This window comes from Eubalaena glacialis, chromosome 11 (assembly GCF_028564815.1).
Source record: "Eubalaena glacialis isolate mEubGla1 chromosome 11, mEubGla1.1.hap2.+ XY, whole genome shotgun sequence".
Lineage (NCBI taxonomy): Eukaryota > Metazoa > Chordata > Mammalia > Artiodactyla > Balaenidae > Eubalaena > Eubalaena glacialis.
This window is the reverse complement of record NC_083726.1, coordinates 100,890,448-100,914,422: the sequence shown is the minus strand read 5'-3', so window position 1 is coordinate 100,914,422 and position 23,975 is coordinate 100,890,448. Positions and strand designations below refer to the sequence as shown.

The 23,975-nt window shown below is 34.6% G+C and overlaps 1 protein-coding gene across 2 annotated transcripts in view; it reads left to right on the top strand.

Annotated features, from left to right (window-relative positions):
• Nucleotides 1–12,895, top strand: part of AEBP2 (AE binding protein 2) — a 61,048-nt gene extending 48,153 nt beyond the window's left edge. For both annotated transcript variants that reach the window (XM_061205601.1, XM_061205600.1), the window contains 4 exons: nt 4,665–4,732; nt 7,120–7,233; nt 9,572–9,598; nt 10,170–12,895. In XM_061205601.1, the coding sequence (XP_061061584.1) occupies nt 4,665–4,732; nt 7,120–7,233; nt 9,572–9,598; nt 10,170–10,215 (255 nt within the window). In that variant the 3' untranslated portion in view covers nt 10,216–12,895. The remainder of the gene's footprint in view (nt 1–4,664; nt 4,733–7,119; nt 7,234–9,571; nt 9,599–10,169) is intronic.
• The last annotated feature ends 11,080 nt before the right edge of the window (nt 12,896–23,975 follow it).

Here is a 23,975-nt window from a genome sequence, read left to right as displayed (position 1 = left end):
AGTTAGTAGAGAGCTGTTCTTTCTTCTCATGCCCCCTGCCATTTTTATTATCCAGTCATCTTTATATTGCTATAGTTTGGTGTAGGTCAGTTAGTAGAAATAAACTTTAGACCAGACTTTTGGTGATTTGAATCCCCGGAAAGAGAGATTATTTAATTTTGCCTGTTGAAATAGAAAATATACTAAATTTAGGTTTTATTTTATATATTCTAATCAAAATGCATGAGAATTTAAATATAAAAGATCAGTATTGATATCTCTACTGGTTTGAATCTCTTATTCTTCCCATCTCCTCTAATAATGAGGTTTTCTTATATTTTCATTTTTTCTTTTATGTATACTTCCAATTCAAAATGCCCAATTTTGATTTTGATTTCCAAAATTAAAGGCAAGAAGGTAGAAGATCAGACACAAAGGAAAGGGAATCTTTTCTGAGATTGGAGCACATAATGGTGTGAGTTTGGGTTTAAGGAAAGTTGTACCATACTTATGCTCTTTTAAAGAATGTTGGAAATATAGTTATCTAAATAAGAATGAAGACAAAGTAGAAATGTCTGTGCTGGGAATTTTGTTGGGATTCAGCGAGATCAGGAGCTTGCTCGACAGTGATGGTTGAAGTCCTCCTTTGGAATTTGATAACATACATTTATGATTTGGTAGGTCTATAATTGTTCTTTTTTTTTTTTAAGTTGAAATCTAATATTTATTATCCAAGTTTACATTTATGTATTGTTAATAGGAGATAGAAAATATTAATCATTTTATAAGTTGAAATAAGCAGAGGATTGACTGTAATCATAAAATATTTCATGATGATCTGATAAAGTAGACTTTTAATTATCTTACTGAATAAAAGCATGTCAGATACAAAATAAGTTAATTTTTTAATCCATGAGTTTTTTTTTTTAATTTTTAATTTATTTATTTTTATTATTTATTTATGGCTGTGTTGGGTCTTCGTTTCTGTGCGAGGGCTTTCTCTAGTTGCGGCAAGCGGGTGCCACTCTTCATCGCAGTGCGCGGGCCTCTCACTGTCGCGGCCTCTCTTGTTGCGGAGCACAAGCTCCAGATGCGCAGGCTCAATAGTCGTGGCTCACGGGCCCAGTTGCTCCGCGGCATGTGGGATCCTCCTGGACCAGGGCTCGAACCCGTGTCCCCTGCATTGGCAGGCAGATTCTCAACCACTGCGCCACCAGGGAAGCCCCCATGAGTTTTTTTTTAATTGAAGTATAGTTGATTTACAATATTGTGTTAGTTTCATGTGTACAGCAGTGATTCAGCCATATATATATACATACATACACACACACACGTATATTTTTTCAGATTATATTCCATTATAGGATATGACAAGATATTGAATATAATTCCCTGTGCTATACAGTAAATCCTAGTTTCTTATCTGTTTTACATATAGTATTTTGTATCTGTTAATCCCATACTTCTAATTTGTTCCCCCTTCCCTCCCTCTCCTCTTTGATAGCCGTAAGTTTGATTTCTATTATTATTGTTCTTTTTTAGTCAGTAAGATGTGGTCACCAGACCCTGAGTGTGGCATTAGGGATAATTTGTTCATTTACTTAAATATTGAGCACCTACATGTGCCAGGTACTAATGATACAGCAGTGAACAAAACAGACTAAAACAAAACAAGAAACCATGCCTACACTCTAGTGGAAGAGACATGATAAACAAGATAAATTAGTAAAATTAAAAACTTAAAAGGAAGTGAGGGTATGAGCCATTCAGTTATTAGGGGGATGAGCATCATAGCCAGAGGGAAAATCAAGCATAAGATCCTCAAGTGGGGACATGCAAGTGTGTCTGAAAAGCCGTGAGGAGGCCAGTGTGGCTGGAGGAAACAAGTGAGGCAGAGAGAGTAGGAGCATTCGGAGAGGCAATGGGGAGAGTCTTGTTGGACTGAGACATTGGCTTTTGTTCTGCGTGTGTTGGGAAACCATTGGAGGAGTTTGAGTAGCCATACTCTGTTGTGATTTCTTTTAAATAAAATTTTTATTGAGATATAATAAATACAGACTCACCCATTTAAAGTACACAAGGGAATTCCCTGGCGGTCCAGTGGCTCTCACTGCCGGGCCTGGGTTCTGTCCCTGGTCAGGGAACTAAGATCCCGCAAGCCACGCAGCACGGCCAAAAAAATACATATGCAATTCTGTGAGTGTTGACGGTTGTACTTAACCTGTGAAACCAGCACACCGCCACAGCTGAGCTGTAGAACAGTCCTGTCACGCAGAACATTCCTGGTGTAGCTTTTTCATCTCGGCCTCTGCCCCCTGCCTTAAGAGGACTCACTGATCTCTTTCCTCTCATGTAGGTTTTAATGTGCTCACACTGGTTTCTGTATTGAGAACAGATTGTAGGTCAGGGTTGGGGAGAGAAGGGATCAGTCTTTTCAGTATCTCAGGTGAGAAAAGACCAGAATGGTTGCAGTGGAGATACTAAGAAGGGTTAGATTCTGGATATCTTTTGAAAGTGGTATTGACAAGAATTATGGATGGATCAGATGTCAGGTGTGATAACGAGAGGAAAGGATGACTCCAATGTCTCTGGCCTGGGCAGCTAGCCAAAAGGATGGAGCTGCCGTATAATAGAGGCTGTGAGGTGAGCAGGTTCGGGGAGAGGGGAGTATCAAGAGCCGTAATTCAGCACGTTCTATAGAACATCCGGTGCTTCTGTCATGTAGGCAAAAGGGTGTAAGAGTTTGAGCTTAGAGGAGAGGTGTGGCTACAGATAAGGATAGAACTTTCTAGCGTATTAGTGTTATTTAAAGGTATCAGACTGGATAAGATCACCTAGGAAGTATTAAATAGAAAAGAGAAGAAATCAAAGGACTGAGGTTTGGGGCCTGTCAACATTTAATGATTGAAAGGGCAATAAATCTGATGAAATAATGGTCTAGTAATGAACAAGTATCTCTACATGTTAGGGAGTAGAGGTGATGATGATAAATAAGGTTGTGTTTTAAAAAATGAAGCATCAGCTTCATGCTTTCGTTAGAGCAGCTCTTTGGATGAAATCCTTAGGCTCACCATGGCAGGAGTAAAGATGATCAAAAAAATGAAGGAACTAGAAATGTGATATTAGGAGTCTGGAAGAAAACTTAAAATTTACTCAGAGTGAAAATAGTCTGAAGATGAAAATAAGTTTTCGAGCTGTAGAAAACATCTGAGAGGATTTAAGAACATGATTGATTACCTATGTTTATCATAAATTTTAAAAACCTAGGAATAAGAGTGATTCACACCCCCAAGCGACACTGGGGTGGCAGAGGTACCTTGACTGAGGAAAAGTCACAAAGGTGTAGTATAATCTGAAGAATGCTTTTTCCTGGGGGAAGTGGAAGGAAGAACCATCCCTAATGGGAAAAGGTCTTCCTTGGAGCTAGGTGAGGAAGTTCTCTAAGGTTCCATGAGTAGGACTGGAAAGGTTGCTGGAGGCAGTTTGTGTTAAACAGTAGTCAGATGTTCAATACTAACTGCAAATGTAAGTTTCCTAGTTACCAAATGAACTTGTATAGGAAATAACCATATTTATAGTGAAAAGATTTGCATAAAAATATTTATGTGAGGTACTATGCTGTGCAGTTCGCCTAATTTGTCTTCTTTAATTGAAACATTTTCTTTTGAGCCGTCTCCAGAAGAGGTCAGCAGAATCCTAGTTACCAGTCAGTTGGCTTGCTATACTTGGTTGCATTGCATTATTTTTATATCTTACTTCTTTGTAGAGATATTTTGTTTTAGCATCTGCAGATCTGTCTTTGAGCTTTTTAATTGATTCCATTACCGAGTCTAGAATTAGGGTACTTTAACTATAGGTTTTTAAATAATGGGGCTAGAAACTGTTTTATATTTGTATGAACTGCTGTTTTTACTTCTAATATGTTTTGAGGATGACACATGACATTATTTTGTGAGGCTGTTTGGAACTTAAACTTGGTAAAAATATTGAGATTTAGATTTTTAAAACACTAAAGAGCTAATTTGGTTAATATGGCAGTTCTAAGAGTTAATAAAATACCATTTTGATCGATTTTTAAAAATCATTACCTTAGTTTTCTGAATCTGGTTATGAGTGACAAGCATATTGTTTTTACTACACTTATATAGGTCTTTATGTTGTGGTTGATCCACACTTTAACTTAGGTAGATTCCTAACTGAACTGAACACTGATTGGTTAATGTTTCATTTAAATTAACAGAAATCAACCAACAAACAGAAAACTCCCAAGCAAACGACAAATACCTTAATCCTAAAAAGGAGACCTCTCCCTTTCTAGCATTATTTTTTCTTTACTGTTCATTTGCTCTTTAAAAGTATTGCAGCCAATATGGATTCTTGGTTGGCAGTCTCGCTCAGCTAAAGACTTTGTAGATAGTAAAATAAATAGCATTTTCAAAGATAATATGGTTTTAGTATTTGGCTGTACACAGCTACTTCAGTTCCTTTTTTCTTTTTCTTTTGTGAAAATATATGATCAAAGGTGGGAAATTGCTACAAACCAGGGCAGAACAAGATGTTGTGGTGGTAATATCTGGTCCAGGACATGAAAACTTAAGTTCTTGATTAGGACCAAAAGCGTTTTTTAAACATATTAAAATGATCTTTTATAAATAGTTTTATGATTTCTTTTATATCATTACTAGGTAATAGCTAAGAGAAAAGAGGATTCTGGAAAGATAAAACTTTTGCTTCATTGGATGCCTGAAGACATGTAAGTATTTGGAATACTATATATATAACTAATAAACTGATCAGTCTTATTTTTATTAAAATCTTATACTCAAAAATTACTTAAGCTATTGGGTTCAAAATAAAAGACTTAACAGAAATGAAACCACAAAACATTTTGAGGTCGTCAGCATTAAAAAGATAATCTGTAAAAGCTCTTAAGAGTAACTGGCTAAAGGTATAAGCTTTAAAACTAGCTTTTAAAATTGTTTTTAATGTAAGCTGTTAAAGCAATTTTTAATCATTTTTAGGTTGTGATTATTTTTAGAATTTTTAATGACCCTCAAGTAGGATAGGGTGCAAGCAACCTTAGTTGTGCCTTTGTTTGAATCATTTATTTTAAAAATTTCTAAACATTTTCCAGCACACAATTAATGATTTTTTTTTTTTTTTTAAAGATTTTATTTATTTATTTATTTATTCATGGCTGTGTTGGGTCTTCGTTTCTGTGTGAGGGCTTCCTCTAGTTGCGGCAAGTGGGGGCCACTCTTCATCGCGCTGCGCGGGCCTCTCACTATCGCGGCCTCTCTTGTTGCGGAGCACAGGCTCCAGAAGCGCAGGCTCAGTAATTGTGGCTCACGGGCCTAGTTGCTCCGCGGCATGTGGGATCTTCCCAGACCAGGGCTCGAACCCGTATCCCCTGCATTGGCAGGCAGATTCTCAACCACTGCGCCACCAGGGAAGCCCCAATTAATGATATTTTATAGAAAAAAACAATTGGTCAGTTTTCCAGGAGTGTTAAATTTTTCTTTTGAGTTTTAGTACCCTTTTATTAGAGCAATTCTGGCCCAAATGCTCCTTAATTTAATTTCATGCTCAATTTTCCTTTTATTCTCAAAAATGATTTTTTTTGTTGTTGCAAAAGGTAATGAAGATGTATCAGAGAAATCTTATCAGCATCAAGAATAGAATAAATTCAAATGAGTGGAATCTCATTAAAAATTAATAATATGTGGTTAACACTTGTTATTAAATATTTTTCTGTAATATTGTTTCCCAGACTCCAATCTAAAGAGATGTTAATGAATCTGATGTGAATTAAGAGCTTTAAAAATAGATTTGGAAGATTACAATGCATGTTAGCATATTGAAGTAAAGAAATCTTTTCAGCTTTTTTTTCTTTTTTTTAAATATTTATTTATTTATTTATTTGGCTGCACCAGGTCTTAGCTGCAGTAGGCGGGCTCCTTAGTTATGGCATGTGAACTCTTAGTAGCAGCATGCATGTGGGCTCCAGTTCCCCGACCAGGGATCAACCCCGGACCCCCTGCACTGGGAGCGTGGAGTCCTATCCACTGCGCCACCAGGGAAGTCCCATCTTTAGCTTTTTAAAAATCCTGTGATTGTCAAACTTCTATTAGTGTAGAACATGTTTTCCACTTCCTTTTACCCCCGCCCCTTCCAGGTTTTAGGGAAATGCTACTCTAAAATATTTTGAAATAGCGCGTAAAATTTATTTAATGAACTCCTTTTTACCGAACATTAAAGTTACCCATTTTTCTCTACTGTTAAAAAAAGAGACATTAAAATGGCTTTATTTACAAAGTATGCAAAATGTTATGGGTTTTGATAGGCATCGCCGTCCCGAAAGTTTGTACCAATTTCTGATCTCATCTACTGCATTAGAGAGCTTATTTCCCTGGCTTATTATCAACACTGGCTATTGGCATTCTTACATTCTTCATTTCTTCGATTATGAGCAAGATAATTTAAAAACTGTATCTTTGGTGAATTAATGGTTTGTGACCTTTGTCTCTCTTGTTCCTTTTTACCTAATGAGCGTTCACTTGTCTCATACTGATTTGTAAGAGCCCTTTTTATATTAAGTTTATAAACAGTTCCTTTAAAAAATATATTCAAATATCTGTATTCTTAGTATTTTGGAAATCGATCAATGCAAATATAAAAATCATTTTATTTGAATTTTTCTATAGGATTAAATTTTTTTTAATTCAGGATTTTGGTTATATGTGCCTTTTTTTTAAAGTGGAAATTAATCTGGTGGGGTTTTTATTTCTTATTTCTTCAGAAAGAAACTAGGTGTCAGATTTTCATCAAGTTAAGCTCAGATATAGTTCCACTTAGCAAACTAAAAGACAGACAGTGTGTTCTAATATTTGTTTCTAAGTTTGATGTGGCTTTGCCATCAAAAATTCATAATTCATTTCCAGATTTATGCCTAAAATTTCACCTTGCCATTTTTTTGCTGGGACTCTACATCCCACTACTTAGATCACTGAGTTTCCTTGGCATCTGAGAAGCTTGTTAACCTAGGTGCCTCAGTCAGACTAGCAGAAAAAGCTGGGTAATGTGAAGGGTAAATTTAAAATTAATGTTATTTTATATATGACTTGTTTTTTTAATTCGTAGTCTGCCTGACGTGTGGGTGAATGAAAGTGAACGACATCAGTTAAAAACTAAAGTAGTTCATTTATCAAAGCTACCCAAAGATACTGCCTTGCTTTTGGACCCAAACATATACAGGTAATTTAATTCTTGCTTTGATGTTTTATGTTTTTGAATTGTAATCTTAAATCTCCTTAAATTTTGGATATAAAGTTAGGACTTAATTTTTAAGTACTGAATTTCAGTATCAAGCATATCTTGCTTTCTGGAGTTTCATGTATGGAAATTACATCACAACGATTTATAAATTGTAGACTAGAAGGGTAATATTTTGGTAAAGTTTATATGCCAGGTTAATTCCAAATTTACCTTAAGTAGCTTAAATTGTGATATACATAGTATTTTGAAAATAAGTTCCTTTTGTTTAAGTAGGTAATTCTTTTTTATAATATCAGACGTGTTGACCTGGGAATATATCGCATGTGCCCTAAATACCATTAATGGTTGAAATTCTTAAACTTGTACTCTCGCCAAACTTTTCAAAAGAGCATTTTAAATATTACTGTGTTTTTATTTAAGAGGTAGCTCGGAGTGTTCACGTTTCTAACAATTTTCTGATCTGACCTTTGTTTTAGTGTGCTGTGCATATGAAGGTATAGGGGGGGAAGGAGAAGAGACCAACATTTCTGGCTATGTGCTGAGTCACTGTGCTAGGTGCTTTACATATACTTCATCCTCACAGCAGTCCTGTGAAGTAGGTGTTCCTATGTCTGTTTTACAGATTGGAAATCTGAGGCAAGAGGTTAAGTAGCTTAAATCTGAGGCAAGAGGTTACACAACTAGGATGTGGCTGAACTCCATACTGCCTCTATCCACATGACATATACTAGGGTGATTAAAAAAGTGGTGAAAATGTTTAAAAGGCACTCTTAATGAGTGAACTTTATATATTTTAAAAAGGAATTCTAGTTTAGTATATATTTTATATAGCAATAGGTTGGGTACGAGTAAGATGACATAATAATTGATAATCTCAAATGTGAATTTCAGCTATTGTAAAGATACTATGTCTTATGCCAAATTTTGAAACAAATACTTTGAAGGTTTTGTTCATTCCATGACTCAACATTTTGGAATGTGAAACATCTTCTGAGAATGAAATTCTCACATAATGGGCCTTGCTGTGTGTGGAAACATTGAGACTCTTCCAAACTTTTAAAGCATCTTTTGGTGAAGGTCCTAAATATAATGAAAACTTGTTTTTTGTGGGATGAGCTAGGTTAGCAAGAAATTAACTAGCAGAGAGAATAGTGAAATGACCTTAAAGGAAAAGATTGAGGGACATTCACTACCAAAAATATGAGAGAGTTATGATTTACCTTTCTCTTTATAAAGAAAAATAATTGAATATTCTTTATTTGTTGGCACCTAATTTAGGGTTTATTTCTGCTTATTCTTTGAAGGGAGTGATTAAAATTTGCATTCGAAAAGAGTGGTATTTGGGGAGAGCCAAGACTGGTAGTAAACATGCCTTAAGCAGTGAGTTGACAAAGGGGCATGAATCTTAATTATAAGATTGAGACTAACTTCTGTGTGTCTGCCCTGCATTCTACTTCCCACTCTCTAAGGGTCTTCCTTTTTCACAGAATCAGCTTATTTTTGCTGTTCTTATGCTATATAGGAAGCAATTAAGATATTTTGGTGAAAGTGACAAATAAAAATCATTCAAGCTCAGAACTGATGTCCAGAAGTACATAGGACTTGCATCACCTGTTTTCAGGGTATAATTCTGCAATTATTACTGATTTCTGGAGTAATGAAGATGTTCTTAAGATATATTTGGTGCTTCTGTGGTGTTAATTTTCTTTAGCTGTAAACCACCCTCCACCCCATCTTAACATTTAATCTTGAGGCTAAACTTTCATGCTTCTACTATTCTGGAAATTAGAATCAAGTCTACTCTAAAGTGGTACAGAGTCCTCGAACCCACTACATTTGCCGTGGTGTAACATCTTAGCAATGCCTGGATTTTGACTGGGAAAACTTGTGAAATTAAGAGGGGAAAAAGCAATTATTCTAATTTGTTTCAGGAGAAATAACTTACAGCTTATGCACATCTCAAAATGAAAGCATGACAAACCTTCCAAAAATATATTAACTTCAAAATGAGAGTAAAAAGGACATATTTATTTGAGGTTTAAACGTTAGTTTTAAAGTATGGTTAAAATGTATGTGTTAAACATGAGATTCTTTTTTAGAAACACATTATCAGGCTACATAAAAAGGATTTCTTAACAAGGTATATATATTATGTAACTAAATTTATATCCATCATGTGAATGCTTTGGAAATAAATTTTCATGGTGATCAGTGATCATCACATTGCCTATTTCTTATACATATTTGTATTTTTGAAGCACTTAATGTGTTTTTCATTCAATTGAATAAAAGAATACTCCTTTTTCTCTTTTTCTAGAACAATGCCGCAGAAGAGGTTGAAGAGGTAAAAAATAAATAAATACATAAAAAGCAAACAAGCGGGGACACCTGCAGTCTTAGTCACTGACAATGGGTTTAGTAAAAGTTGCACATTAGAGTCAACCCCCTTCCTTTTTTTCCCCTTAAATCCAGTATTTAGAATAATATTTATGCTTAGTGTAAACATTCTGTGAATGAAGTAGGCTCTTCTGTGGAATATATTAATATATTACTGTATATCCACATTTTCATGGAATGGTACTGTGGGAGACTGAGCAAACACTCTTCTGGCAACTTAGTAGAACAGCTTCTTAAAGGCTTTGCATGCTTGCTGCTTTAAGCTGCCTTTTTTTTTTTTTTTTTTTTTTTTTTAAAAAACCCTTTAGTGATTACAGTAGTTTATATTGAAAAGAAAACCAATTACAACATGTGCCCTTAAAAATACCAAAAACACTGTAAGGATATTTGTCTTGACAGTGTCTATTGATTTGAAGTCATGTAAGGAAATATTTAGACAATGAAAATTATCAAAAGATAATTTACCTTTCAACTATGATAAATAGATGTGATTGGTTGCCATTTGTGTTCTTTTGCAGAACTCTGATAAGAAAAGTGTTCAATTTGTATTTAAGCAAACAGTGAACGACATTTGCAATCAACTAAAAATTCGTCTATCGAATTAGGGCTGAAAATTTCTGTTAAAGAGTGTTGCAGTATGTCTGGTGGCTCCCCTTTCAGGACTAGGGTTTTCTCATGGAGTACAGTATGTTAATATTTACCTATATAACTAATCTGTTAACGGTTTTTGAAAAACCTTTATTTCAAATTATTTGAATAACCCTCATATTTTCATTTTAACCTATATAAGCCTCTAATTTTTTTTTTTCTGAGGAAAGCATTTGGTTTATGAGTTGGTTTTTCTTAACATAAGAAAAACTGTATTTTTTTTAAAAGTATCTTCAAACTGAATCCTTTATGCACCAAAGTTGGTTTTGAAAAGGAAAATAAAATCACTTTCTTGCTTGGTAAGCAAGAAGCCATATGGATTTTTTTTTTAACTTACAGAAATGGAAATATGTGTAACTTGTTAGTATTGTATCAAACAAATGTTGCATAGAGATAATAGAACATTGCTTGTAAATAATTCAGCAGATTTGTAATATATTTTTATATTATGAAATGTACTGTAGATGTTTTTCTAGAGGCATGAAAAGTTAAATGTATATATTATGGGTAGAGATAATATTGAAGGATATTGTAATTCACTAGTGCTGCCAGAGGAATTGTTAATAAAGCACCTTCTTTAACAATAAATGTCTTTTGCAGACTTAAGGGACTATGTACTACTGTTAATATCTGTAAGAACAAAACACATTGAACATCCTTCCAGAAAGTCTTTGAGGGAGGACCTATACCCATAATAGAATTATGGCACTCATTTCTGACAGTGACCGTGAAATCAATTATTTCCTTACTGTTGGAAGGACATATTGTAAAGTATGTGGTTATATGCAGTCAAACTGCAGAAAATACTCCTGATTAAGGAGTTTTCACTTTACTACAGTGATATAAAAACCAGCAGTTTTTACACTAAAATTTTTTAAAGAAAGAATAGACAAAAATATAGAATTAATAAGCCTTTTGGTTCCAAAATGGGAAAGGTTCCATGATACATAAGTCATTTCTCATTTACTTTAAAAAATTTAAAAAAAATAATAAAAATTATGGGAGACTTTATTCGTTAACAATGGGGTGAAGAGCTATATACATGAAGTGAGTCATATAAAATTAAATGAAGTGCAAATAAAAGCACTGCTTCTATAAGACATTCTGGAATGGTTGTTTAATAAGGGTATTATTCATATGACTTGTAGCAAATGTGATTTTATTTTTAAAAAGAAGAAAAGCAGTGTGTTTTCTTACTATTTTTTTGTTTTCTTTTGCTTAAGCACTTCATCAGTTGCTTTATTCTGTATCTACGAAGTAATCTGCAATCTCCTTTGTTCTTTTTAAATTTTGATTTGTTATAAAATTGCCAAATAGAAGTGTTTCAGATATATAGTTTGTACCTGTATTTTTATTTTATTGCCTCATGTTCTTGTAAGTCATTCTTAATTGACCGATGATTGTAGACCTTGCCTGAGTATTTTTTCTAATAAAACAAAGCAAATCACATTTAGTTTCAAAATTGTAACAATTCAATTAAATTTTAAAACATCTAAAATATACATCTATTTTCTTCAGGGGCACAGCGAATAGATTAGTTTTCCCATTGTGTAGAAATACTAAGATGTCCAAACCAAATTTCATGGTTATTGATTAGCCTCTGAGTACTCAGTCACTCAAGATACTCTGCTGCTTATCTGACTTTGTTCTGATACTATTTATACACCAAAAAGAATATTGAATCAAAATGAAATAGTTTTATAACTTGTGTGTATACATATATACACACATGCAATTATGATTGGGAAACAAGTGTGGAAATTTTTATTTTATAGTGTTCATTTAGTGATAGCTATCCATCTATATTATTCTTCCTACCCCTGTGGCCCCCCCTCCCCCCCAATATATGACATATTTGTAATATGGCACCTGAAATAATTAGTCTCTTATTCAAAATCCACTGTCTTTTCAGCAGCAGGCAAAACTGCAGCTCACAGGCATACCCATTCATTTACTTGTGACTGCTTTCTCCCTGTTGTGGCAGAGCTGAGTAGTGACACTTTATTGCCTGCAAACTTAAAATACTTAACTGTCTCACCTTTTAAGGAAAAATTTGCCAATCCCTGGTTATAGTTGATAAGTTTTTCTGAAAAATAAAGCCAGACCGCACAACTTATATTTTAATATGATAGTATTATCTTGGTAATAAGCACATTAAATTTCAGTGAGCTGTTTAATATACATCAGAGTAAATATTGCCATATTAGGTACATGCAACAAATGATGGGTTTTTTTTTTTAACTTTTACATTGGAGTTCTTAATAGTTACTAACATTTCGCCGTTTGTTTTTGTATTTTGTTTTGTTTTACTAAATAGGACTAAATGAGATTTTGTAAATCAGATCATGTTTAAATCATACGGCACATCTGCTCTATCTGAAAGAATCTTGGAAGTGGAAAATACTGTAAAATTTAAAGTTGTTTATTTTTCTAATAAACTTACTTTTTCATATATAAATCTTCCCTAAAGTGAACACACATTACCTCTGAATTTCAGATGAAAGGAAATTAAGATGGACAGTAATTGACTCTCAATGCGTATTTTAAGATTTGTTTTACTCTCACTTGAAAGCATTGATAATCACCTCAGTCAACCTTTGTGAAACTTTTTTCCCTTTCACACCTTAATAAAGTGTTTTAAATATGCAAGTACTCTTAAAAGGATAGAATTTGCCACAGTTATTTAAGACCTCTTTTATTGTTGGATGTTTGAATTCTTTTTTTAATACTGTATGGTTAATAAAAGTGTTAGCTATTTGAATAAAATATAAAAATGGGAAAATATGGTTGAAGTCTTTAAAATAGTTGATGGGGGGGCTTTTTATATGGTTACAACTATTTTTTTCTTTTTAAGTCTTTAATACCTCTGCATAAGTTCTCCAAAAGACAAAGAGAAATTCTTAGTTGAGGTAGATTCTCAATTTGAAAAACTGATATCTGTATAACAAGGCCTAGGGTTGCAGACCTACAAGGAGATGCTTATGTATATAGTCTTTATTAAAAAGGGAGTTGAATCATATATGTCATTTGAATGTCTTGGGGTTTTGTTTTGTTTTTTTTTTGAGAGAAGTGGCACTTTTTTGGGTTTCAATGAAAAATATTTTTCTATTCTAAAAATGTATAAAGTATTTCTTAAAAGGTAAGATTTTTAAAGAAAACGTCTTGCATATTTTTCTTTTTTAATTATTAAAGAATCTGACCTAGTGGAGAATGTTTTGCAATTCCAACACTATAGCTTTAATATAAATAAGGTCTAAGGATTTTTTTTTTTTAAGGGTTAGAGTATTTTGTCGTTTCTAATGGTATGAGCTTCAGTAGCCTTAAAGAATGTGACAAAATGATGTATTATTTTAAATTAAAATTTTTTAAAAAATGTTTACATAGTCCAGTTCATTCTCTGAATCAGATTTGCCTGGTATATAACACATGGTTCTATTACTCTGAAAATTAAAAAGGACTTGTAACCAGAGCAGGAATTGCAACCCATATATTTTTCTAGGTCAGTAATCTTTCTGCTATACCAAACAGCTTTTCACAGCGTGAGAGAGGAAATAAGTGTGCGTTGTAATACCACTACAAATTTGTTTTCAGTGTTTCTGCCATAGCTAGTCCCTAGCATGATGCATGGTACGAAATTAGTCTCTGAAATATTTGTTGAATGAGTATTATAGGTGAATACTTGTTAAAGAAAGGTATTTTGGAGAGTACTGGTTGAAACAACCTGGCTTAAACCACACTCTGTGATAATATTTAACTTTATATATGAACCTATAAAGGAAACTATATTTCAGTTTGTCTAAACATTCTCAATGGAAAGAATTATTGATGTTATATTTTTACATACTCAGTTGTAATGTAAGTATTTTTAGTTTGTTTAATTTTGTTAAAAATGTCCTCAATCATGTTTTTGTAGAGGCCCCTCTCCCTTTTTAATTGAAGTATAGTTGATTTACAATGTTGTGTTCGTTTCTGGTATACAGCAAAGTGATTCATATACACACACACACATATTTGTAGGGCCCATTTTTAAAATAATTAAGATCTCAGTTATATTTATGATATGAATAACATGTTTTAAAGTAATAACACTATTTTAAAGGAGTTACCCAGTATTTGATTATCTTATTGTTTTCATCTCACAGCATTGTCACCCAAAGGACCTTTTTCCCTCTTCAGTATTTATAAGATTCTGCTAACGGAAAAGTTAAATTTTATAAATCTTACAAATTTATTAGGAAATTGCCAAGGATTTATATGTTCCTGTTAAAACCATTTCAGAAATTCATTTATATTTGGATGACTAATAAGTCTCATATAAGATTATTACATGTTTGAGGGATTTTTCCTTTTAGAAAAGTAAAGTTTTTTGGGGTGAGTGTGTAGCTAGGGAAGAATAATAGATTGTAAAAGGTGAGCATTGTGAGCATTTACTCTTGATAGCTGAGCCCAGTTCAAGTAGTTTAGCATAAACATCATTGAGTGTTGCGTAAGAGTAGGTCAGAAGATTCCCAGCTTATGTCTTCTTTTATAAAACTTGAGGTAACGTTGGTTTATAACATTATATGTTGACTTCTGTATACACTACAGTGTTCTCACCATCCATCTGTCCATCACCATACCGGTTGACTCTCTTTGCCCATTTTATTCTCCCACACACTCCCCCTTCCCTTCTGGTAACCACTGCTGTCTCTCTGTATCTGTGTGTTTGTTTTTGTTTGGTTTTCTTCATTTATTTTTATATTCCACATATGAGTGAAATCATACAGTATTTGTTTTTCCTCCATCTGACTTATCTTCACATAATACCCTCAAGTTCCTTACAGATTGTTGCAAATGGCAAGATTTCATCTTTTTTTTTTTTAATGACTGAGGAGTATTCCATTTCGTGTGTGTGTAGGTGTGCATATATATACACACATGCAGACACACCACATCCTCTTTATCCATTCATCTGTCAGTGGGCACTTAGGTTGGTTCCATGTCTAGGATATTGTAAATGATGCTGCTATGAATATAGGGGTGCATATATCTTTCTGAATGAGTGTTTTCCTATTCTTTGGATAAATACCCACAAGTGGAATAGCTGGATTATATGGTAATTTAATTTTTTAAATTTTTGAGGAATCCGCATACTGTTTTCCATAGTGGCTGCACCATTTTGCATTCCCACCAACAGTGTCCAAGGGTTCCCTTTTCTCCATATGCTCTCCAACACTTGTTATTTCTTGTCTTTCTGATAACAGCCATTCTAACCAGAGTGATGGGATACCTCATTGTGGTTTTGATTTGCCTTTCCTTAATAATTAATGATGCTGAGCATCTTTTCATGTACCTGCTGGCATCTGTATGTATTTTTAGGAAAATGTATATTCAGCTGTTCTGCCCGTTCTTAAATCATGTTGTTTGCTTTTTGTTGTTGTATGAGTTCCTTATATGTTTTGGATATTAATCCCTTATTGGATATACGATTTGCAAATTTTTTTCTCCTATTGGTAGGTTGTCTTTTCATTTTGTTGATGGTTTTCTTTGCTGTGCAGAAGCCCTTTAGTTTGACGTAGTCCCATTCGTTTATTTTTGCTTTTGTTCCCTTGCCTGAGTAGCCAGATCCAAAAAAAATATTGCTAAGACCTGCGTCAAAGAGTGTACTGTCTGTGTTTTTTTCTATGTGTTTTTTATGGTTTCAGGTCTTATATTTAAGTCCAATTCATTTTGTGTATGGTGTAAGATAGTGGTCCAGTTTCATTCTTTTGTATGTGGCTCTCCAGTTTTCCCAGCGCCATTTATTGAAGAGACTATCATTTCTCTGTTGCATGTACTTTGCTCCTTTTTCATACATTAATTGTTCATGTACATGTGGATTTATTTCTGGGCTCTGAATTCTGTTTCATTGGTCTGTGTGTCTGTTTTTCTGTCAATACCATGTTCTTTTGATTACCATAGCTTTGCAGTATAACTTGAAATCAGGGAGTGTGATACCTCCAGCTTCTGATTTGTATTTTATTTCAGGGTTGCTTTGGTTATTTGGGGTTTTGTGGTTCTGTATAAGCTTTAGGAGTTTTTGTTTCATTTCTGTGAAAACTCATATGATTTTGATAGGGATTGCGTTGAATCTGTAGGTTGCTTTAGGTAATATGGACATTTTATCAATGTTAATTCCAGTTCATGAGCACAGAATGTCTTTCCATTTCTTTGTGTGTTCTTCAGTTTCATTCAACAATGTCTTAGAGTTTTCAGTACACAGATCTTTCACCTCCTTGGTTCAATACATTCCTAGGTATTTTATTCTTTTTGTTGTAATTGTAAATGGGATTGTTTTCTTAATTTCTCTCTCTGCTAGTTTGTTGTTAGCATATGGAAACACAACAGTTTTTTGTATATTGATTTTGCATGCTGCAACTTTACTGTATTTAAAAAAGTTTCTTTTAATTAATTTATTTTTGGCTGCGCTGGGTCTTCGTTGTTGCACGTGGACTTTCTCTAGTTGTGGTGAGCGGGGGCTACTCTTCATTGCGGTTCGTGGGCTTCTCATTACGGTGGCTTCTCTTGTTGCGGAGCACGGGCTCTAGGCGTGCATGCCTAGTAGTTGTGGCGCACAGGCCTAGTTGCTCCGTGGCATGTGGGATCTTCCTGGACCAGGGCTCGAACCCGTGTCCCCTGCACTGGCAGGCGGATTCCCAACCACTGTGCCACCAAGGAAGTCCCTGTATTTATTATTTTTAATAGTTTTTTGGTGGGGTCTTTAGAGTTTTCTATGTATATACATCATGTCATCTACAAAGTGGCAGTTTTACTTCTTCCTTTCCAATTTGGATGCCTTTTTTTTCTTTTTCTTCCCTAATCGCTCTAGCTAGGACTTCCAGTACTATGTTGAGTAAGAGTGGCTAGAGTAAGCATCCTTGTCTTGTTCCTGATCTTAGACGGATAGCTTTCAGTGTTTCACTGTTGAGTATGATGTTAGCCATGGGTTTGTCATAAATGGCCCTTGTTATGATGAGGTATGTTCCTGCTATACCCATTTTATTAAAAGTTTTTATTATACATCAGTATTGAATCTTGTCAAATACCAATATTTTCCTACATCTATTGAGATGATCATATGATTTTTATCTTTCATTTGGTTGCTATGATGTATCATATTGATTTGCAGATGTGGAACCACCCTGCATCCCTGGAATAAATCCTACTTGATCATGGTGTTTGATCATTTTAATTATTGTTGTATTTGGTTTGCTAATATTTGTTGAGTACTTTCGCATCCATGTTCATCAGGATATTGCCTGTAATTTTCTTTTTTTGTATTGTCCTTGTGTTGGCTTTGTAAAATGAGTTTAGAAGCATTCCCTCCTCTTCAGTTTTTTGGAAGAGTTTGAGAAGGATAGGTATTAGCTTTTCTTTGAATGTTTGGTAGAATTCACCTGTGAAGCCATCTGGTCCTAGACTTGTTTTTTGGGAGGTATTTGATTACTATTTCAATCTCTCTCCTAGTGATTGGTCTATTCATGTTTTCTGTTTCTTCATGACTCAGTCTTAGAAGGTTATATGATTCTAAGTATTTACGTTATTTCTTCTAGATTGCCCAATTTGTTGGCGTATAATTTTCGTAGTATTATAATCTGTTGTGTTTCTGTGGTATCCGTTGTAATTTCTCCTTTTTGTTTCATATTTTATCAGAGACTTCTTAGCCAGTCTAGCTAAAGGTTTGTCAATTTTGTTTATTTTTTTTCAAAAAAGCTCTTAGTTTTATTGATATTTCCTATTTTTTAGTCTCTTTCATTTATTTCTGCTCTGATCTTTATTATTTCCTTCCTTCTGCTGACTTTGGATTTTGATCTTTTTCTAGTTTCTTTAGGTGTAAGGTTTGAATATTTATTTGAGATTTTTCTTGTTTCTTGTTTCTTGTTTTTTTTAAACATCTTTATTGGAGTATAATTGCTTTACAATGGTGTGTTAGTTTCTGCTTTATAACAAAGTGAATCAGTTATACATATACATATGTTCCCATATCTCTTCCCTCTTGCATCTCCCTCCCTCCCACCCTCCCTATCCCACCCCTCTAGGTGGTCACAAAGCACCGAGCTGATCTCCCTGTGCTATGCGGCTGCTTCCCACTAGCTATCTATTTTACATTTGGCAGTGTATATATGTCTATGCCACTCCTCACCCTGTCACATCTTACCCCTCCCCCTCCCCATATCCTCAAGTCCATTCTCTAGTAGGTCTGTGTCTTTATTCCCGCCTTGCCACTAGGTTCTTCATGACCTTTATTTCCCCTTAGATTCCATATATATGTGTTAGCATACTGTATTTGTTTTTCTCTTTCTGACTTACTTCACTCTGTATGACACACTCTAACTCCATCCACCTCACTACAAATACCTCCATTTCATTTCTTTTTATGGCTGAGTAATATTCCATTGTATATATGTGCCACATCTTCTTTATCCATTCATCCGATGATGGACACTTAGGTTACTTCCATGTCCTGGCTATTGTAAACAGAGCTGCAATGAACATTTTGGTACATGACTCTTTTTGAATTATGGTTTTCTCAGGGTATATGCCCAGTAGTGGGATTGCTGGGTCGTATGGTAGTTCTATTTTTAGTTTTTTAAGGAACCTCCATACTGTTCTCCATAGTGGCTGTATCAATTTACATTCCCACCAACAGTGCAAGAGTGTTCCCTTTTCTCCACACCCTCTCCAGCATTTATTGTTTCTAGATTTTTTGATGATGACCAATCTGACCGGTGTGAGATGATATCTCATTGTAGTTTTGATTTGCATTTCTCTAGTGATTAATGATGTTGAGCATTCTTTCATGTGTCTGTTGGCAATCTGTATATCTTCTTTGGAGAAATGTCTATTTAGGTCTTCTGCCCATTTTTGGATTGGGTTGTTTGTTTTTTTTGTTATTGAGCTGCATGAGCTGCTTGTAAATCTTGGAGATTAATCCTTTGTCAGTTGCTTCATTGGCAAATATTTTCTCCCATTCTGAGGGTTGTCTTTTGGTCTTGTTTATGGTTTCCTTTGCTGTGCAAAAGCTTTTAAGTTTCATTAGGTCCCATTTGTTTATTTGTGTTTTTATTTCCATTTCTCTAGGAGCTGGGTCAAAAAGGATCTTGCTGTGATTTATGTCATAGAGTGTTCTGCCTATGTTTTCCTCTAAGAGTTTGATAGTGTCTGGCCTTACACTTAGGTCTTTAATCCATTTTGAGTTTATTTTTGTGTATAGTGTCAGGGAGTGTTCTAATTTCATACTTTTACATGTACCTGTCCAATTTTCCCAGCACCACTTATTGAAGAGGCTGTCTTTTCTCCACTGTATATGCTTGCCTTCTTTATCAAAGATAAGGTGACCGTATGTGTGTGGGTTTATCTCTGGGCTTTCTATCCTGTTCCATTGATCTATATTTCTGTTTTTGTGCCAGTACCAAACTGTCTTGATTACTGTAGCTTTGTAATATAGTCTGAAGTCAGGGAGCCTGATTCCTCCAGCTCCAGTTTTCGTTCTCAAGATTGCTTTGGCTATTCGGGGTCTTTTGTGTTTCCATACAAATTGTAAAATTTTTTGTTCTAGTTCTGTGAAAAATGCCAGTGGTAGTTTGATAGGGTTTGCATTGAATCTGTAGATTGCTTTGGGTAGTAGAGTCATTTTCACAATGTTGATTCTTCCAATCCAAGAACATGGTATATCTCTCCATCTATTTGTATCATCTTTAATTTCTTTCATCAGTGTCCTATAATTTTCTGCATACAGGTCTTTTGTCTCCTTAGGTAGGTTTATTCCTAGATATTTTATTCTTTTTGTTGCAGTGGTAAACGGGAGTGTTTTCTTAATTTCACTTGCAGATTTTTCATCATTAGTGTATAGAAATGCAAGAGATTTCTGTGCATTAATTTTGTATCCTGCTACTTTACCAAATTCATTGATTAGCTCTAGTGGTTTTCTGGTAGCATCTTTAGGATTCTCTATGTATAGTATCATATCATCTGCAAACAGTGACAGCTTTACTTCTTCTTTTCCGATTTGGATTCCTTTTATTTCTTTTTCTTCTCTGATTGCTGTGGCTAACACTTCCAAAACTATGTTGAATAATAGTGGTGAGAGTGGGCAACCTTGTCTTGTTCCTGATCTTAGTGGAAATGGTTTCAGTTTTTCACCATTGAGGACAATGTTGGCTGTGGGTTTGTCATATATGGCCTTTATTATGTTGAGGAAAGTTCCCTCTGTGCCTACTTTCTGCAGGGCTTTTATCATAAATGGGTGTTGAATTTTGTCGAAAGCTTTCTCTGCATCTATTGAGATGATCATATGGTTTTTCTCCTTCAATTTGTTAATATGATGTATCACGTTGATTGATTTGCGTATATTGAAGAATCCTTGCATTCCTGGAATAAACCCCACTTGATCATGGTGTATGATCCTTTTAATGTGCTGTTGGATTCTGTTTGCTAGTATTTTGTTGAGGATTTTTGCATCTATTGTTCATCAGTGATATTGGCCTGTAGTTTTCTTTCTTTGTGACATCTTTGTCTGGTTTTGGTATCAGGGTGATGGTGGCCTCGTAGAATGAGTTGGGGAGTGTTCCTCCCTCTGCAATATTTTGGAAGTGTTTGAGAAGGATAGGTGTTAGCTCTTCTCTAAATGTTTGATAGAATTCGCCTGTGAAGCCATCTGGTCCTAGACTTTTGTTTTTTGGGAGGTATTTGATTACTATTTCAATCTCTCTCCTAGTGATTGGTCTATTCAGGTTTTCTATTTCTTCATGATTCAGTCTTAGAAGGTTATATGATTCTAAGTATTTATGTTATTTCTTCTAGATTGCCCAATTTGTTGGCATATAATTTTCGTAGTATTATAATCTGTTGTGTTTCTATGGTATCCGTTGTAATTTCTCCTTTTTTTTTCGTATTTTATCAGAGACTTCTTAGCCAGTCTAGCTAAAGGTTTGTCAATTTTGTTTATTTTTTTTAAAAAAAGCTCTTAGATTTATTGATATTTCCTATTTTTTAGTCTCTTTCATTTATTTCTGCTCTGATCTTTATTATTTCCTTCCTTCTGCTGACTTTAGATTTTGCTCTTTTTCTAGTTTCTTTAGGTGTAAGGTTTGAATATTTATTTGAGATTTTTCTTGTTTCTTGAGGTAGGCCTGCTGTTGCTGTGAACTTCCCTCTTAATACCACTTTTGCTGCATCCCATAGATTTGGTGTGTTGTATTTGCATTTTCATTCGTCTTCAGGTATAAAAAGATTTCTTTATTTGTTGACCCAATAATTGTTCAGTAGCATGTTGTCAAGTCTCCACATATTTGTGAATTTTCCAGCTTTTTTCTTGTTTTTCATGTCTAGTTTCATACCATTGTGGTTGGAAGAGATGCTTGATCTGAGTTGAGTTTTATTTAAGTTATTGAGACTTGTTTTGTGTTCCAAAATTTGGTCTGTGCTTGAGAATGTTCCACGTGCTCTTGAGAAGAATGTGTATCCTGCTGCATTTGGATGGAGTGTTCTTTATCTATTAAGTCCATCTGATGTAATGTTTCACTTAAGGCCACTGTTCCCTTGTTGGCATCGTGTCTGGATGATCTGTCCATTGATGTAAGTGGGGTGTTAAAGTCCCTTACTATTATTGTGTTGCTGTCAATTTGTCCCTTTAGGTATGTTAATAATTGCCTTATGTATTTTGGTGCTCCTATGTTATGTGCATATATATTATTAACTTTTATACCTTCTTGATGAATTTTCCCCTTTATCATTATAGAGTGTCCGTCTTTGTCTCTCATTACATTTTTCTATTTTGGCATGAAGTCTGTTTTGTCTGATATGAGTATGGCTACACCTGCTTTTCTTTTGTCTGCCGTTTGCTTGGAGTGTCATTTTTCATTATTTCACTTTGAGCCTGTGTTTGTCTTTAGAGCTTAGTCTCCTGGAGGCAGCATATAGTTGGGTCTTGTTTTTCTAATCTGTCCAACCGCCCTGTGTCTTTTTTTGTTTTTTGTTTGTTTGTTTGGCCCAGCCGTGTAGCTTGTGGGATCTTAGTTCCCCAACCAGGGATTGAACCTGGGCCATGGCAGTGAAAGCGCCGAGTCCTAACCACTGGACTGCCAGAGAATTCCCACACCCTGTGTCTTTTTGATTGATGAATTCAGTCCATTTATATTTAGGGTGCTAGTTGATAAATAAGGATGTAGTACTGCCATTTTATCTTTTATTTTCTAGTTGCTCTGTATCTCCATTGTTTCTTTTATTTTGTGTCTATTTCTGTCTGCCATTTTAGTTTGGTGGTTTTCTATGATGTTTTTCTTAGTTTCCTCTTTTGTTATTTTTCGTGTCTCTGATCTAGAATTATATTGTATGGTTACCATGAGGTTTGTATAAATTTCTCATAAAGTGGTTCTTTTTCTGCTGATAGCCTCTTCATTTGCCTATATGACTTCTGTCCTTTTCCTCTTCAGCAATGTTTTTGTGGTCCCCAATTATCCCTTTTTATGTTGTAAGTTGGTTACCAAATTGAAGTCGCTTTAGTTATTTTTACTGCTTTTTGCCCTTTAACCTTTACATTGTAATTAAGTGTTTAACAACCTATTCTAATACAGAGTTACAGTTTTCTAATTCTGTCTATCACCTTACTCAAAAGTTCTGTGTACTTTTGCGTTTTCATTTCAGAAGGACGTTGTCCTTTCACCGTTTCTGGTAAGGCAGGCCTAGTGGTCATGAACTCCCTCAGCTTTTGTTTGTCTGGAAAAGCCTTTATTTCTCCTTCATATTTAAGGATAACTTTGCTGGGTAGGGTATTCTTGGCTCACAGTTTTTATCTTTCAATATTTTGAGTATGTCATTCCACTCGCTCTGTCCTGTAGTGTTTCTACTGAGAAATCTGCTGGTAGTCTAATGGGGGTTCCTTTGTAGGTTGCTCTTTTTTTTTTCCCTTGGCTGTCTTTAAAATTCTTCCTTTGCCACTGACTTTTGACAGTTTTAATATGATGTATCTGAGAGAAGGTCTTTTTGTATTGAGGTAATTAGGTGTTCTGTTAGCTTCATGGACTTATACATCCAGTTCATTCTCCAGGTTTGGGAAGTTCTCAGCTATTATTTCTTTAAATAAACTCTTTTCCCTTCTCCCTCTCTTCTGGGATACCCATTATTCTTATGTTGCTCTTCCTAGTAGAGCCTGATAGTTCTTGTAGAATTTCTTCTTCTTTTTTTAGATCTTATTCTTTCCTTTTCTACCTGTGTCATTTCTAGATTTCTGTCTTCAAGGTCACTTGAAGAGAATTCTCTCTTCCATACCACCTGCTTTATTTCCAATGCTTTCTACGGTTCCAGAAGTTTGTTTCTTTTTTTACAGTTTCAATTTGTTTGATAAAGTATTCTTTCTGTTCATTAATTTTATTCCTGAGCTCTTTGAAATGCCTTTCTGAATTTTCTTGTAGCTCACTGTGTTTCTTCACAACAGCCAGTCTGAATTCTCTGTCAGTTAGATTACAATATTCTGTGAGTTTAAGTTTGGTATTTGGAGAATTGTCATTTTCTTTTTGTGATACCATGTTACCATGGTTTTTTCATGGTGCTTGATGAATTTTTCCTCTGCTGGTGCATTTGAAGTAGTGAATACTTTTCTTTAGGTAAAGCTTTTTTTACTTGATTCTAACAATTCAACAGGTTAGTAGTTAGAGGCC